The sequence below is a fragment of the Pleurodeles waltl genome, chromosome 11, assembly GCF_031143425.1.
Source record: "Pleurodeles waltl isolate 20211129_DDA chromosome 11, aPleWal1.hap1.20221129, whole genome shotgun sequence".
NCBI lineage: Eukaryota > Metazoa > Chordata > Amphibia > Caudata > Salamandridae > Pleurodeles > Pleurodeles waltl.
In genome coordinates, this window is record NC_090450.1 from 344,270,591 (window position 1) to 344,288,467 (window position 17,877).

The 17,877-nt window shown below is 41.8% G+C and overlaps 1 protein-coding gene across 6 annotated transcripts in view; it reads right to left on the minus strand.

Annotated features, from left to right (window-relative positions):
* Positions 1-17,877, minus strand: part of SEPTIN2 (septin 2) — an 877,282-nt gene that overhangs the window by 733,703 nt on the left and 125,702 nt on the right. For all 6 annotated transcript variants that reach the window (XM_069213638.1, XM_069213641.1, XM_069213640.1 and 3 more), the window contains one exon: positions 7,924-8,041. In XM_069213638.1, the coding sequence (XP_069069739.1) occupies positions 7,924-8,041 (118 nt within the window). The remainder of the gene's footprint in view (positions 1-7,923; positions 8,042-17,877) is intronic.

A 17,877-nucleotide genomic window follows, 5' to 3' on the forward strand; every position in this document is an offset into this window, starting at 1 on the left:
TCTGTGCCTTTCTTTGAGCTGCAGATAAAGCCCTTGCTCTTCAGTGTAGGCCGAACGTTCGGCTCCGAAGCAGTTTTTTTCGGTACCGAAATTCCCATTGAAATTGTCTTTTTTTAGTTCCGATAAGCTCTTTCGTGGCTTGCTCGACGCCAACTTTTTTCGGTGCCGGGTTCTCGACCGGAGTCTGACGTCTTCGGCAAATCTTTGGCCTTTTTCAGTGCCGATGTTACCTGGTCACCTTATTTTCTGTGGGTTGAGCCATGGCCTTCTGGCAATGGAGTCCCCGTGGCCTTTAGTTTTTTGGTGTGACCTTGGGTGTGGGACGGGGCAGGTGTACTCACTGTTTGCCGCGCCGTCAAAGGTCGATCACCGTTGGATTCATCCGAGTCCAACTCTTTAAAAGATATCCTCATCTCTTCTTCCTCGACGTCGAGATGTTGTTTCGGCTTCGACGCCATCTGCACTCGTCTTGCGCGTCTATCTCTTAAGGTCTTCTTGGATCGAAACACTCAGCAAGCTTCACAATTATCCTCTCTGTGTTCGGGCGACAAACACAGGTTACAGACCGGTGCGGTCTGTATAAGGATACTTGGCCTGACACTTAGGACGGAAACGGAAGGGGGTCCAGTCCATTAGTTTAGACGACAGGTGTGGTCGGGCCGACCAGGCCTTTAGGAGCGGAAGCCCCAAAGGGCCGCCGAAGCGGTCTTGATGTCGGTGCTAATGTGATAAAACTAAACCAGTGCCGAACTGAAACAATACCGATGAATTTTCGATAATTTTCTAAGTTTCCCCGATTCGAAATACGGAGCAAAGAGGAACACATCCAAACCCGAAGGCGGAAAAAAAACAATCTAAGATGGAGTCAATGCCCATGCGCAATGGAGCCAAAAGGGAGGAGTCACTCGGTCCCATGACTTGAAAAGACTTCCTCGAAGAAAAACAACTTATAACACTCCAAGCCCAACACTAGATGGCAGGAACAGTGCACAGCATGTGTATCTGCAGCTACACATGCCATCGAACAGATGTACACTGGGTAAGGGACATTTTCCGTTCTGTGGCATGTGTAGCTGCAGATACACATGCTGTGCATAGACTACAAAGCAGTTTGCCCTCCCATAAAAAATAGCCGAGATCAGCCTGTAGGAGTTGAAGGTGTTTGAAATAATGTTCTGAGTACAGCTTGACCTACTGTGGCTTGCTGTCTTGATAAAACATCTACACAGTAGTGTTTAATGAATGTATGTGGTGTTGACCAAGTAGCTGCTTTGCTTAGTTCAGTCATTGGTAGATTGCCTAAAAAAATCCATTGTAGCACCTTTTTTCCTTGTAGAATGTGCTTTAGGAGCAACTAAGAGTTGTCTTTTGGCCTTAACGTAGCATGTTTGGATGCATTTTACAATCCATCTTTCCAACCCTTGTTCTGATATGGGGTTACCTGTTTGAGGTTTCTGGAAAGCTACAAACAGTTGTTCAGTCTTTCTGAATGATTTTGTTCTGTCTATGTAGTACATTAGTGCTCTTTTAATTTCTAATGTATGCAGAGCTCTTTCTGCCACAGAATCTGGCTGTTTGATTTATATGAAAAGGCGAGACAACTTTAGGAAGAAATTTGGGGTTTGTTCTTAGTACAACCTTATGCTTGTGTACCTGGAAGAACGGTTCTTCAATAGTGAAGGCTGAAATCTCACTTACTCTTCTTAAAGGAGTAATTGCGACTAGGAAGGCAACCTTCCATGTTAAGAATTGTATTTGACATGAGTGCATGGGTTCAAATGGTAGGCCCCTAAGTCGTGTAAGCACTATGTTTAAATTCCAAGAGGGGACTGGAGGTGTCCTGGGTGGAATGATGCATTTTAATCCTTCCATGAAAGCTTTAATAAACAGGAACTCTAAATAAGGAGCAGTGCTATATATTTTGTAAATATGCAGGAATTGCAGTAAGATTAATTTTTATGGAACAGAATGCTGAATTTGATTTTTGTAAATGAAGTATATAGCATACAATATCTTGTACTGATGCTGTAAGAGGGGCAATATGTTTAGATTGACGGTAATATACAAATCTTTTCCATTTGTTTGGAACTGATAGTCTTTTTTCGGGCCGAGCCATGGCCTTCCGTCAGTGGCATACCCAAGGCCTTCTGTTTTTGTGAGAGTACAGGGGAAGGCGTACTCACATGTTGTCCCACCGTGACCGGTCTGTCTTCCTCGGATTCCTGTTCGGAGTCGGAACCTCGAGCGGCGACTGCTGTTTAAATTTCTTCCTCCTCCACGTCGAGTTGGTCAGTGCTTCTCAACGCCATCTCGAGCCTTCGTGCCCTCCTGTCTCGAAGAGTCGTTTTTGAATGGAAGGATCGACAGGCCTCGCAATTTTGTTCCCGATGATGTGGTGAAAGGCAAAGATTACAGACGAGATGTTGGTCTGTATAAGGATATTTTGCATGGCACCTAGGACAGAACCGGAATGGAGTCCGATCCATGAGGCTTCCACACGGTCGGCCCGACTAGGCCAAAGTTGGGCTTGCGTGCCCCAAAGGCCAAGAAGAGTTGTATCCTTGACGGTACTGTCGTGTCGATGGAAGATGTAAACCTGATCGATACAATACCGACGAAAAGAAAGCATTTTCAGAGTTTTCCGAATCGAACTCTCAGGGAGAAAGGAAACCCGTCCGAACCCGACGGCGGAAAGAAAACAACCCAACATGGAGTCTATGCCCATGTGCAATGGAACCGAAGAGGAGGAGTCACTCGATCTTGTGACTCAAACACTTCTTCAAAGAAAAACAACTTGTAACACTCCGAGCCCAACACTAGATAGCAGAAGTATAATGCACAGCATGTGTATCTGCAGATACACATGCCACTGAACATATACATGTATACATATACATATACATATTGCAGTCCTCTAGTTAGACTTAATTTCTATAGAAAACATGTTTTACTTGCCTGGCTCTTTGGCACCGGCTGACAAATCTTCATGGAATTTCCCCCAAAAAATGTGATACTCTCTTAAGCTGCTGTCTGGAAAGTTTTGGGGTGATACGTAAAGTGGGGACCGAGAAACAAAGGGTACCCAAAATGCTTTTTCCCCCATTCATTTTTCCATAGGGATTTTGAACAGCGATTGCGCCCGAACCACTGGACGGAACTACATCAAATATGGCACAAAGGTAGCTCTTGGTGCAGAAAGCAACCTTTTTGCTATTTTGGTATAAATCCTTTCAGTAGTTTATTTTTAGTAAATAAAGAAAAAACAAATTTCTATATATAAGGATGCAAAGGCTTTGCAAACCCTCCCGAAATCACGCTGCAATCTGATTGGCTGCCAACACTTCAATAAGGAAGTTTTGGCAGAGTCCCAGAAAAAAAAAAAAAAGTAAAATAATTAAGATAAAGGGCAGGAGTAGAGTCACCCTGACCCCTTAGCTCTGGTGCTGTGGTCCCAGAGTGGAACCCCAATGGCTCAAAAAGCATTTTTTAAACATTATTGGCACAAATCTGCTGAAAACGGTTTTTTTTTTTTTTTTTTCTTCAAGAAAAAGGTGGGCTCCTGCTCTTGTTTTGTTAACAGTCCCCAAGGAGGCCAGATCCCAGGGTCAATTACATTTTTCAAGGGGGTGCCCTCCTTGCATGGGGGTGCAATGCTGGGACGGCTCCCACGTGGTCCGGTCACTCTCTCTCTCTCTCTCTCTCTCCCTCTCCCATCCCATAAGGGGATATGAGAGAGGGAAAGCACGTCACAGTAAGGAGTCACCTGTGGCCTTAATTTTAAGGTCAGAGACCTTGCACTGAAAGTTGAGGGTTTTTACTCCAGGTGTGTCCATGGTCATTTTCCTTCTTTAATTTCTTTTAAACTTAAAAAGTTTAAGGTTCATACTGAAAGGTGAGCTCACTCTCTTTAATTGACAAAAACATCTGTAACCTTTGTTTTTTTTTAAGTTAACTTCTATAGTTTTCTTAATTCGATTTCCTAACTATACAGTCCCTGTAACCTTTGATTTTTTTTTTATTATTTTTTTTTTACGGGAAAAGAAAAAAAAAACACACAAACATTTTAAATGATTAGCTTTTTTATGCCATGTGTCACCCCACTCTCTAAATATGAATGAAGTAAGTTGGAAAGTTTTTTTACGCCCCTTTCTCAGGTTTTCATATCAAGCCAACCACACAGCACAGCTGCGCCACTGTAAACTCACCAGTTGATTGATGATCAGTGTTTGCCTTTTTTCACTCATTTGCCTGCTTCTAATTCAATGGCCTTCTTGGCATTGCTCGTCATTCTCAAGTTTGCATATAACCCTGCAGCATAGTCTCTTTACCGTCTCCAATGCACTGGCTCACCTTTAAGGCACTTCTTCACATTTGGCTTAGCAAAGCATGAGTGCAATCTTTTTCAGCTCTCTCGCATTTCTGTTCACCCCCCACCCCCTCAACCAAATAATGCATCCCTTTGCTGCTGTCTCCCTGGTGTGCTGCAACCAATCTTGTATACTACTCCCCACCCTGTGTTGTTTTTCCCTCATGCTGCACTGCATTTCTCCTCCCCTGAGGTAGGTGGGTGGGTGGGGGGTGGTGAGGGGAAGAGTTGGGGGATGTGACTGGGGGGGAATGAGGGGCGAGGCATCAAGTTGCTGCTGGCTCCTCTATCGTAAACAAGCCTACTGCACTACTTCAATTTCATATTTTATTTATATACCAATCCACCTCAGACCGATACCTAGAAAACAAAAAATATTTACTGGGTCATTCGCAGGTGAACAGCCTGACTAAAAGACATGGCCAATCAAATAGATCCCAAAATCAAGACCTACTGACTTTGCGCATGCTTGCTGAATTTTGGGCCTTTAGTCTGTGCCCTTCTTCCTCTTAATTTTCGAAAGGTGCTATGGAAAGGTCACCACTATCACTCTGATAAAGGATATATCACCAACTTTAAACAGTTGAGATTACACCTGGAAAGAGATAATATAATGAAGTTCTCCACTTATCACCCACTGGTTAATGGTTTGTAAGACCATAACTATTTTAAGAAACAGATTATAAAACCCGTTTCTGCAGAAAAAAGGTGGAAGTTTGGCAGACTACTTGCTGTGAAAAGAGTGCAGTGCACTCATATCTGGCTATTCAACAAAAAGAGGTGATAGCAGCAGTCATACAATAGGTATTTTTGCTACAGCCCTGTGGCGACACTGCACACTGGTAAAGGTCCATGCTGTTGTTATTTTAACTGGTTCCCTTGCCTTTACCAAGCAAGGTTTATGTACAAATGCTGCCTACATCAGACTCTGCACCACTGAAGCCCTCAACCCTGTGCCATGGGCAATCTCCCAATACAATCAGGACTCTACCAATGAAGAAAATAGGAAACAAAATATCACAGTATGAACTGTGATCTTAATTTTGGGAATGGGTGGAAGGCAAGCAGTGCCAATGATACACCCATTTATTTCCCATCATTTCTGGCCAAAACACTAGACTATCATATCTCTTCCCAGTTAGAAATATGAAAAGAAAACCATCTGTAATAAGCCTTAAAATCAGTCTTTAGACCACACCCCAGCACAAAATCAGCAATTCTATACATTTAAAATGTCCTTAAAATCTGTGGCTAAGGCTCAGTGCAGCACAATTAACACAGGGACTTTCTGTAGCCTTTCACAGAGTAGTCATAAAATACTTGTAATGTGCCCAAAAACTGATTTTGACAACTCTAGGAAAGTCCACTCTCAGATATGATCCTTCCTAACAAAAAGGAAACCGTGTCTAACGTCACAAAATATGCATGCAGTCCAACAAGGCTCAACCTTTTCACCAATTCGGTTCAACATGCTCTAACGAACTGTAACATATATGATCTCCTTCAGATGGAGCTTTCAAATACATGCCAATGACACTCTGGTTTTAGCAGACCTCAAGCAAGGCCATTTTATGAGCCAGCCATTACTCCTTGCTTGGCTGCTGTGAAACACTGGATGGATAATTTCCTCTGGCTAAAAGGAGGATTATGTCCGACTCTTATCTCTTCTTTTCTCCGTAACATCATACCTAAAAAACACTTAATGCTAGGCTTAGCACAAAGGATCCTCTTTATTCAAGCCTTAGTTCAATCCACACTACTCTACTGCAGAGACTGCTTAAGGCTTGAGCAAAGTTTTGCCAATGGTCCCCACCTTTTAAGGGGCCCCCATTGTGAAGTGGTTGGGACAGTCAATGTCCTGCAATAATAACAATACATAAAAACAGAATCTGTTTCAATTTAACAGATGGACATGCACTTCTGCATTCCTGAACTAACAACCTTAAGCCTTTAACTCTGAGGTGGTTGTTAGCAATGAAATTAAAATTATCTATGTCTTGTCTTCAGCCTCCCTTCTCCAGTCTTCTAGTTCATTCCTCTTCTAACCTTAGCATCTCTCCGTACTTATACTATGTCAGTATTTCAACATCCTCTGTCCCACATATGTCTACATCACCTTTCTCAAACTTCTCCCCTACTTCTCTTTTTCTCTCTCTCTCTCTCTCTACTATCCTCTGTGCCTACAACTATAGCGCTCTTTATGCCTTCTGCCTCATATCTACTTGACTGCAATCCAGTGCCAACTGGTACTTTTAGCAAGGAGGAAAGTCAGGGGCCACGTGCACACATATACATTCTCACACCTATGCATTCATACACACCCATGCATAACACTCACTCAAACATACACAGAACTACATGCATCTATACATGTATATACCAAATATCAAAAAAACTTTCAAACTTAACTTCAATGCACCTCTCTGGGAGGAAGCCAATGAGAGAAGGAAGCAATCCCTCACTCATCACAGAGTGGGATGGGGTCAGTAACAGTTGTTGACCCAACCCCCACTCCGAGGAGGGGCCATTGATTGACACTCAGCCATGGGTACTTCAGGGCTTAAAACTGAAGTGTCCAGGTCTGAGGCAATCAGTGACCTTCCCCCACCACCTGACATGACCTGATCAGCAGGGTCTGTCATGCTAACCTTTGTTGCATCTTTTATCAACTCCTTTGTAGTGGCCTTTACTTTGGACTGCTCAGAATAAGATCTCAAAATAATCCTCAACAGACATTCCCTTAGATGCTAATAGTTTGTCATTCTGTAATGTTTCTCTTTTTAGTCAAAAGTCTTCACTTCCACAAGCTTCCCTGTCAACAGCTCCTGATGCCTATTTACTACAGCACTGTATACTTATAGTCTTGAGCATTTACAACAAAAAAATATTCTCAGGAACATATTCTTGTGTCCAAGCTTAAGAAGACAATCTTTTTGAGCCAAAAAACAGAGTTATGCTTACCCAAGATCTCCTCAGATGCCAGGACTTCCTTTCCCTGAAACACCCATATCGTCTATAAAAGATGCTATCCTTTTCTGTTCTTGGAGTACTAACTAGGCATGTTTAGGTTTGTCCAATTTACCGAGAGTATCTTTATGCCAAACAGTTAAATTAAGGTTTACATTCTAATCAAATCCTAATGCTCGGACTTGTGGCCTTCGGAAAAATTTTATCCTCAATTATCAAAATCACCATCAACATTCTCCTTTTTCCTAGCGAGGTCTTCCGTCACACCATCAGAAAAAAATAATTTCAAATGGAGTTCAATCAAAGGAGCAATATAAGTGTACAGTTAATGCCATAGTTAGTCAAATGGGCTGCGATGAGATAAAAAAGAAAAAAAACTGTTATAAACTTAAGCACTTCCAGACCCAAATTATAGCACAGCACGTAACCCAGAAGAGGTTCACACTGCAAAATCTCTATATGAAAGATCGTTTTTAAGAAACGTAAAAATTAACATTTTGTATGACAGAACAGATATAACTGGTCCCAATGGATGCTAGAAACCAAGATCTATAAGGAAAGGAGAAAGGACAGAAGAGGTCCAATCTTACCCACTACCATTAACGTGAACTCAAATCCTTTTTTGACAGACTTTCGATGAACTTGATTTGGAAGGTTGGCAAACCCCACGTACCCTGGGGTCTCCGGGTTGGTGAACTGAGGCTGTTGCTGTAGATACAAAACAAATATAAGATTCAGTACAACACTTATTGGCATTCACATTTTTAATGTGACATGTAAATGAATGAAAAGAGGCCACAGCTTTTTAGAATTAGAACTTCCTCAAGTACTGTGACAGATATAGGATCTGACTTTATCCATCCGATAGCATGCAACATTCATTTTCTGTTAAAACATAATACAATTTACTAACAAAGCAGTTTGAAATAAAATAAACATACTAAACCAGACCATCCTCCTTCTCCGTGCTGATATTAAAATACAAGATGCCATTAAAGTAACAGGTAAGTATATAATACAATCTTCTCTATTTCTACTCATTGGAAACCTCTTAAGAATTTAAATAATTGAAAATCATACTTGTGTACTAAATAATGCAAAATGATTTAAGTGACACCACAAATCACTTTATAAACTATACGTTAAATTTTGTCTTTAAACTTTTATTCAACAGAAAATTATAGTGACTCTAGGATAGTGGTGAACCTTGGAATTAAGAACACTTAGTCTGGACTTCCACAGCAAAACATGTCAAGTAGAAGCAGCTTTTTAAAGAAAGGTATGGGGACAGGCAGTTGCCAGTCTTTTGGAAGGGATGAAAGCATGATGACATAGTGCCATCTGCTAGTAGATGTTTCTGACGATTTTATTGTTTTCCTTTGAAAATGCACCATTTTGAGGCACGACACCAAGGAAGCCTAAAGATTGATCCAACAAAACAAATAAATGTGAATGAAAAGAATATTGTGACACGTAGTGCCTCATTTCACCAGTTGTATAAAAAATGTTTAGCCGTAAATACTCCTAACCAAGGTAAAAATCACAATGAATTAAAATTTCAAGTAGTATACTGTAGCTTTGCATTGTACATATGATATGAAACAAATCAGACAGACCACTGAAGAATTAAATAAGGTCACTAGTTAAATTTGCATTCTGTCAAAGTCCACTCCACAGAACAAGGAGCTGGGAAGGGGGCATAAAATTCACAGTTAGTTTACCCATCCACCAGGAAGGGTGTTAACCAAGCTATGTAACTTGTTCTCCTTGTGGTTGATATAACCAGATTTCCAGCTTGTGAAGAAACAACCCTTTCAAGAAGGTGGATCTTGACTTTACAACAGAGAATCTCTAGGACCGAGCAGACAAATCTTCCTGCCTGCAGATCAGAGTTTAAACAGTAGTGACTGGTGAATGTATGGCCATATGCCCAAGTGGCTAGCTGATGTCCAAAAAAGGAACACATACAGGTAGGGTTCCTGACCGAATGAGCCCGAAGGTCCTTAGGAGGGCTCTTTGTACCCAAGCCATACCAGACTTTGACGGCGAGGACTTATCCACTGTGACATGATATATTTTTTAATGTTGCACTGTTGATTTAAACAGTGTAGCACCTTCTGTTCCTTGCAGTGATGTGGCAGAGTAAAGAATGCAGAGTCTGATGGACTGCACCAACATTGAAGACACCACTTTTATAAGAAAGAATGCATGACTTCTAGGCATCTTGTCAGGGAAAAAGGTAGACTACGGACACTAGACTGACAAAGCCTGTAGATAACTAAAACAAAGTGCAGCAGGAGTTGCAATGCAAAACCTGGTCTTCAGACAGAACTCCCTCAACGTACAACATGCAGAGACAGTTAAGGACAGTTAAGTGAAGACTTAATTCCGGCAGAGGAAAACACATGAAATGCCCTTTTAAAATAAAGAGTCAAAACAAGTCATCTGAATCAGGCAAGTGCTGAAAGGGTCAATAAGCAGCCTTTAACATGCCCACAACAAAGCCTTTAAGCCAAAGACCATCCTAACTAAAGGACATGAGACAACTCAGTTCGTAGAGGGTCATCCTGCTTCTCAGACCAGGTGACAAACTTTGACCAACTCCTGGGTGGATAGTAGTGGAAGGGCAGCAATCAGCCAAAATGGCAAACACCGCTTCTAATCGAAGATCCAAGTGTCCAAGCTTGTCCTGCTTAATACCCATGGCTGGAGATTTAAATTGTGAAGTGTCAGATACAGTACTGTGCGCCACTACAAGGAAAGAAGATCCTCCTGGCATGGAAATCAAAACTAAGGGTACAGCACTAGAACCTAGCCACTGAATATTTTCAGATGTAGCAAAAAACAAAAATCTACACATAGTACACCCGACTGGGGAAACCTTGCCAATTCCACTTCCAGATGGAAGATGTCACTTATGATCTGCAATAAGCCTGCTAAATTCATATGCTCTGATGTTGAGGGATCCTGCCTGGTGACAGTCAAGAAGATCCAATGGAGTTTTTGACACAACCATGGGTCAGATCATGCAGACAGGGGACATAAGACTCCACTGCTCCTTGCTTGTTACATTAGTATATAGAGGTTGTGTTGTCTGTCAATACCTGTATCACCTGACCTTGACGGTAGGCAGAAAGGTCCAAAGGTCCAGACAAATCCTAAAGACTGACAGGTGACCTCCTTAACCCAGAGTGGATGTTTCGGTCACAACCAAGACCCACAGAGGAATATGTCTGCCACAAGTCAGGTAGGGATCAGATGTTCACCACTGAAGTTCCTTGGCTGACTCAGTTGTGAATTTTGCCTGTGAGGAATGCTCAATGCAGAGTCCACTGCAGATGAAGGTTCCAATGAAAGGCTTATACACTGGACAGGGAAGGTATCATGAAAATGTTTGTGCTGCAGGTCCTGAGATGACATCCAGTCCTAAAGGTCCCAGACCAGTGGCATCTTTGTTTCCCTTTGTTTTTTGGGGTTGAAGAAGTACATGGGTTTCTATTCTAAACATCTCTCTGCTTCAGATAGGAGTACAATTTTGACTGATCTATTTCTGAGTAACAGCATTAATAAACTGGGGTTCACAACGAGGGTCCAAGAGCCCTCGGTTGGGTACTGAGACCCAGAAGGATTTGCGCACCATATTTAAAAATAAATGGGAGGTGCGTTTGAAACTGCCACATGAGCAAGTGGGACAGAAAATTCTCTCCTGTCCGCTTTTGTATTGTCTCAATTTATTTAATAGGATTTGTGGACAAAGTCCTATGGTGATTTTTGCAACAAAAATATTCTGTTGCAGCCAAATCAATAAGAACTTTGAGATCAGAGACAAGAAAAGGAAGATGCAACTAAATACTGAGGCTTTTGTTCCCCAAAAATTAAAGCCTCCACACAGTCTGAAAAAACAGCTTTGATGACAGTCTGGTGATGAATGGTCAAGATAGTAATTACTTAACACTTTTAAAGCTCACAAGACATTTTTGTCATGAAGCAGAGACAAGAGACAGTAAGGTATGAGGAACATTTATTATAACTGTCTACAGTAGAGTTCGGTAGCAGAGAAACTACTACCTACCATGTACAAAATAATGTTCACAACTCAGCATTCTCAGAAAGTTCAATACAAAGGAGGGAAATCAGCAAAACAGTCAAAAAAAATCTAATCTAGAATATAATTTTTTTTCAAAATCAGAAGCAAAGTGGTATATAAATGAGGCAAACAAGAAAGAACTCAATAAGTGGACAATAGTTTCATATACTTAATCTTGAACCTGGGTCTGTTTTTGAATCAGTCATCCATTGTAACAAAGCTTTGGGAAATTAGGTTGGAAGTAGATTCAGATGAATTAAGGGCAACAACATCATCAGCTATGGGTGAGTGGCTATCAACTGAGCTGCTGTGAGGCGTGGCTAGAGCATCAAGGGAAATACATTTAAAAAAAATGTCATGTGTCTGGTGCATAAAAAGGGAAATCACTTTTCTTAAACTTAGAAATTTTCTCTAGAGTTTCTATCACTTATCCTGGGTGATCACACTTCACTTGCTGGTTTTGACAATTTTGATAGACTTGAAAACCAGGTTTTTACCTTTTTTTACCTTTTTTCGGATATGTAAACAAATTCTAACATAGTCAACCACAGTGATATTAGAAATGGAAACCATCTGCAAAGAATTACAACTGTTTTTTTTTAATGTTTTTTTTACTTGGCTAGCCAAAACTTTGGACTTCAGCTTTTTGTGGTCATCTCAGGAGCCCTTTGTTCAAAACTGGGGAATTTGGTTTTAGAGCCATTGTCGAGGGTTGGCTTCTTTTCAACCAATAAAACGGTGAAAATTCAGACTGAATTGGGTGAGATTCTATAAGCTCATAACCATTCTCTGATAACAAACACAATAAGACTATTTACAACAATAGTCAGGTGAATCTTTTCCTTCAAAAATTTGTTAAATCGTTCCATTTTACCATTGTATTGTGGGTCATACAACACAGTGTTAATATGTTTTGTGTTATGCAGTTGCAAGAATCCAGACATTTCTACAGACAAACACTGGACACCATAGTCCGTGATCATGTATTTTGGGAAATCCTCCAAGATAAAACAGATACGAAAGTAGAGAAGGAAAGAGGTGGTCACGTGGAGCTCCCATCATGCTCCGTGGCTGAGCCTTCTGGAGGGCAGCAAGATGGCTGGGCTGTGCGCATCGGAGAGAGCTTCATGAAAGCTACCGGGGCTTCGTGATGTGGAGTCAGCAAGGTAGGGCAGGAATGCGGATTCTGGCATGCAAGGAAAAGTGTGGCCGGGCGACACTTTCGTTCCCACATGAGGGTAAAGGACTGCCAGCTAAGTGATTAAGAAGATACTGTGTACTACATTTTGCGTGCTGGGCGGACGTAGAGATGCCGGCCGAGATAAGAAACTTCATTGATCCTGCTAGATCTCATGAGGGGCTGAACGCTACAACAAACTAAGTATTTTCAAGTATTTCCCCAATCCTTACAGTTAAACAAAATATTCTCCCGCTGAAACACCTTAACCATATATTTTTTTATTTACAAGACATTGCTGGTGAATGGGGGCAGAAAATTGCAATGAAGTCATTCAAGCTGCCACATGGCCTGTTAGGAGGGCAAGAGAGATAAGACAAAGGGGAGGAGAGGAAAGAAAGGAAAAAAAAAAGGGGAAAAAAGCAACTCTATTCAAAGGCAGACTGTGGGGATTGAACATTCCAAATTGTATGGAACCTTAGAATTTAAGAACTGTGCTACGTGTTACAACGCCAGAACTTAAGGATTTAATTGTGCAGTGCAGCCATCAGTTTTTTTTTTGTTGCATAAATGTAGTATGTAAAGAAGTTGCAGCAAACACACTCCCAGCAGAATAGCCAGCTAGAGAGAGATGCTCGCTGTCGTAAGATATTTGATAAGCTATTGCCAATATTTTTGCTCCACCTCATCCACGCCCACTAACCATTACGCAGTACACAGCAATTACTATGTCCATCTCATGGTACATTTGCTGGCCTATCAAAATTCCCCATATATTTCCTAAATAAATATATCTGAGGGGATCCTCTCGCCAAAGAAGCAAGATAGCCTGCAAAAGCTGCATTTAAAAGAACTGAACTATGTCTGTATAATCTGCTCGCCGTGCTCTGCAAGAAGTATGTCTCTGACTGGCAGTATTTGTTCAAAACTGTCCATCAGCATTCTAAGCAACCTGTTCGGCTTAGATCTTTGATATTGCCTCAAGCTGCACCTGGGGGCCACGTAGGGGTTTAAGTAGCCTGTTGAAGCTGCACTACGCAGCTCCGCAGGCAGAGTGGGGGGGGGGGGGGGGTGTGTGTGGTGTGTGGTGTGTGTGTGTGTGTCCCACAAAGAAGCGCATTAAACGCGACGCATCATTTAAATCACGCACAGCTAGTAAAGCACCAAAAGCCCTCAAATCAGGGAACCAGACTCCTGCAATGGGAAGACAAAAGCTCAACTCTAACAAGCAAGATCACCTAGAGATCCCTTTTATAGACTACAAAGGGCTCCAAGAAAATACAAATTTATCAACAGCCCCTCTGGTATCTGTCCATTCCAGCTCGCCGACACGGCAGGAATCAGCAGCATTACAGTCACTCCAGATCACAGAATCTCCATCCCCATCTTCCATTCTGGAGCTGAGCAACTCTACCCTTAATGAGCAAGTAAGACTTTTCGGTGCACATATGGATACCGTTCCACCTTTTGCTTTGCCGACCGCTGCAGATTATCTCAAAGAGAAGCCCTCATAACCCCTGATTTCATTAAGCAATGTTAAGAGGGGTGAGAAAGAGAAAAACATGATAATGTCTAATGAGAACTCTAATAATCAACTTATTTTCACTACAGCAACAACTGACCCAGCTATGGGAGGTTTGTGCTGTCCTGCCCTGCATAATAGCGAAATCGAAAAATCCACACCCTGCCTACTCCTTCACCCATTGCCTACTCTGCTGAATCTTCAGGGAATGTACCCAATCTGCACGTAGCTCCCTAAGGATCTGGCAGAGCATACGCTCAACAGATGGCAATGAAAGTCTTGCAGGAGGAGGCTCACAGGAAAACAAACTAACAGCTGAGTCAGATAAATGCCAACTTAGTCCATCTTTCCACCAGGGTCTCTCAAGCAGAGCAGAGGTTCTCCGATCTGGAAGATGCACTAAATCAACACGAGACACCAACAACTCAAATCCAGCCAGAGTTCTAGGAGCTTCAATTCAAACTTGACGAAGCTGAAAACATATCTTAACATTCGAATTTGAGGTTTACCGGGATTCCCCGTAGAGTTGGAAGCAACATCTACAGTGACCAAAGTGATCACAGATCTCATCTACAAATGTATCCTTCTTGCTAGAGCTGCAGCCAATGCTGATCTTTTCATTATGCGGGCACATAGGGTTCCTGCGATGCGCGCTGTGAGCTTAAAATATTTACACACTATTCTCGTGAACTTTGGCGATTTCAGGATCCAGGAACAGATTCTGTCACAGGTAATAAGAACTAAAATTTTCCAATACCAGCGATAATTTCAGCTTTCATATTTTTTCCTGCCATATCTATTGCTGCTACTGGACACTGTTGTGAGTTTGTTGGTCTCATCGATGACTAACAAAAAAGGGGCCCCAGCCGGTCTAGTACAACTTCCAGAACTTAAAGTGCTTCATAAGGGGCAGGTTCATATTTTTCAAGGCATACAGAAGTCAAGGGACTTTTTGGGGTCACTTAAAAAGAAGTAGTAGAGTGAGTGTGTTTTTATTTCCATGTTCGCTATGTTCGGCCTTGCATCTGCGGTTCCTCTGGGATGTAGGCTCTAGGAGTGCCATGTCAGTGAACTCCAGTTTTGGGTTTGGGGGTAGGGACATAGGGGAGGGTTGGGTGTCACAGGGTGGCAGGGTCTTGACGGGGTGGTCCTCCTTAGGTGTGTGTTTGTGGGGTCCTTCTGGTGGAGGGGGAACAATGCACTAGGGTGGGGAAAAATAGCAGGTGATTAGCACAAGGATGGAGGAAGCATTCATGCTGAGGAAAGATGATATGGCATGGGAAAGGTTGATCCGTGACGACGAAATCAGCATTGCAAGCTTACCGGCCTTTTCTTTTTCCTTTTTTTCATGTTTGATAATGGCAGGAAGTAGCTTAAAGGTTGTTGCATGTAATGTAAATGGGACCAATAATCAGGCAAAGTTACATGCTATACTTAATTGGTTAAGGTTATCGCAATCCCAGATATTCCTTCTGCAGGAGACTCATTTAAAACTTCAGGAAAAATAGCCTAAGCTGGCCAAATTACCGGCTCAGTTGTTTTTTGCATCTGCTAATGCCACTGTTTAGGGGTGGCCATCACAGTGACGGGTGAGTTCCCCAGGGTGGTACATCAGGTTTATAAAGACACACAGGCAAGATGGCTAATAATGAGTACACTTTTTTACAGCCCTATTGAGGATGAAATAAGCTTGTTGAAGGGTTGATATAATGTACTGATTACACTTTCCGGCCTATTCATCATAGGAGGCGATTTCAATGTTATACCCAACACTCAGATGGATACCTCATGCAAGAATACATTACTGAATAAACACAGAGTATCTCACTGGCTGGGCAAATTAATTTCTGATCTGGCGCTTCTACATGAGTGGTGAGTTGACCACCCCCAGGGAATTTATTTACCTGCTTCTCTAAACAGTGTATAATACAGCCTCCTCGATTGACTTTATATTAGTTTCTTTTTTATGGGCGAGGCGTGGTTCTATTTTTCTTGCTAATTCCTTTTCAGATCACTCAGCACCCCACATTAGTGTAGATATGCCTGGGGAGAGGGCAAACTGCCCACAATGGAGTTTTGACAAGTCACTTCTGGCAGATGAGGGGTGGATCACGATTCTCAGATCACTGAAGTTTTAAACATTAATGTAGGGTCAGGCTCCCTATTTAATATTTGGGAAGCTCACATAAGTGGAGAAACAATATCTTATAAATCCCACTTGACAAAACTAGCTAAGGAAAAAGCCCTCAGGGCTTCAAAAGGAACTTGATCAAACACTAAGGATCCATCAGACAACCGATGATCCAGATGTTGCTCTCAGACTAAAAGAGGGCCAGGGTAAACTGAGGGATTATTTTATACTCCGCGAAATACTAATCAGCACACAAGCTTTCAGCGACAGTATTAAGAGAACATGCATGTGGACAAACTTTTGGCTTGGTCCATAAAAATAAAGGCCAATAATAATATTGTTTAGTCTATATTTGATGAGAAATAGGGCATACTCATTAATATGCCAAAGATGTAGAGGAGGTATTCCTATCCCACTATTTGAAACTATATGCTTCTGCACTTCCAACTAATGAGGGACTGATAAATCAATACCTAAGCACACTTACGTTATCCGTTTTAGGTGAGGAATCTCAGGCAGTATTACTAGCACCCGTCTCACTTTCGGAAGTGAAAGAGGCGGTTCTTGTCTCATCCAGTGGGAAAGCTTAAGGCGAAAACGGCCTTCCAGCAGAAGTGTATAAAGCTCTGCTAGGTCAATTAGCGGAGTTTTTAATCAGTCTTTTTAATGATATACTCTAGGGGGCAGAGATAGCAGCCTCCTTCACAAGGGCTACTATTCTTAGTTCTTTAAAAAAGGTTAAGTCACTCAAGAAACCAGACTCTTACCACCCGATCAGTTTATTAAATTATGGCTATAAACTTCTGACAAAGATTCTGGCACGTAGAACCGCCTCTGTGGTGCAAGGGGTAATTCATGAGGATGTTTTTTTTTTTTTTTCCAGGCAGGCTTTTATGTACTAATACTAACTTCTTAGTTGAGGTCATTGATTATTTTTCTCAAAATAACATTCCCACCACTATTATAATCCTGGATGCAGAGACGGCATTTGATTTAGTTTAATGGGAGATTCTGTTGTTGATCTTAGACATGTTTAAGTTCCCCAGGAAGTTTATTTAGGTACTGCGTAATTTGTTTTGCAAAGCTCAAGCTAAATCTTAGTCAATGCACGCATAGCAGGGACTCTGCAGGTCTGTTGTGGCACATGTCAAGGTTGTCCTCCTCCTCTAGTGCTGTTTGCACTTTTTATTGAACCCCTAGTAGTTGCTCTAAACCAAGATAGCTCTATTTATCTCCCTCCCCCCCCCCCCCCAAATTGAAACTTTTTGCCAACGACATGATTCTTGAGCACATAACTGAGCCCTCGAAAATTGAAAGAGCCTTTGCGAAAATCAAGGTTTTTCGGACCAGAGTTGTCATAGGATTAATCATCTGTCTGAAGCTCTCTAGTTAAATGCTACTGATGTTATTCTTCCTTCCAGAAAGCAGGCCAGTTTCAGCTTTCTCGCCCTATTAGGTATATATCCATCTCACAAACTTTTCGATCTTTTTCTGCTTAATTACATATATACCTTCAAGAAAGCTCAATGCTTGCTGCAGAAATGGCAAGCTTGTTCATTGGCTAGAATTGAGTGGATGGCACTGATCAAAATGACGAATCTTCCTCTTTTTTATTTATTTTTTCCAA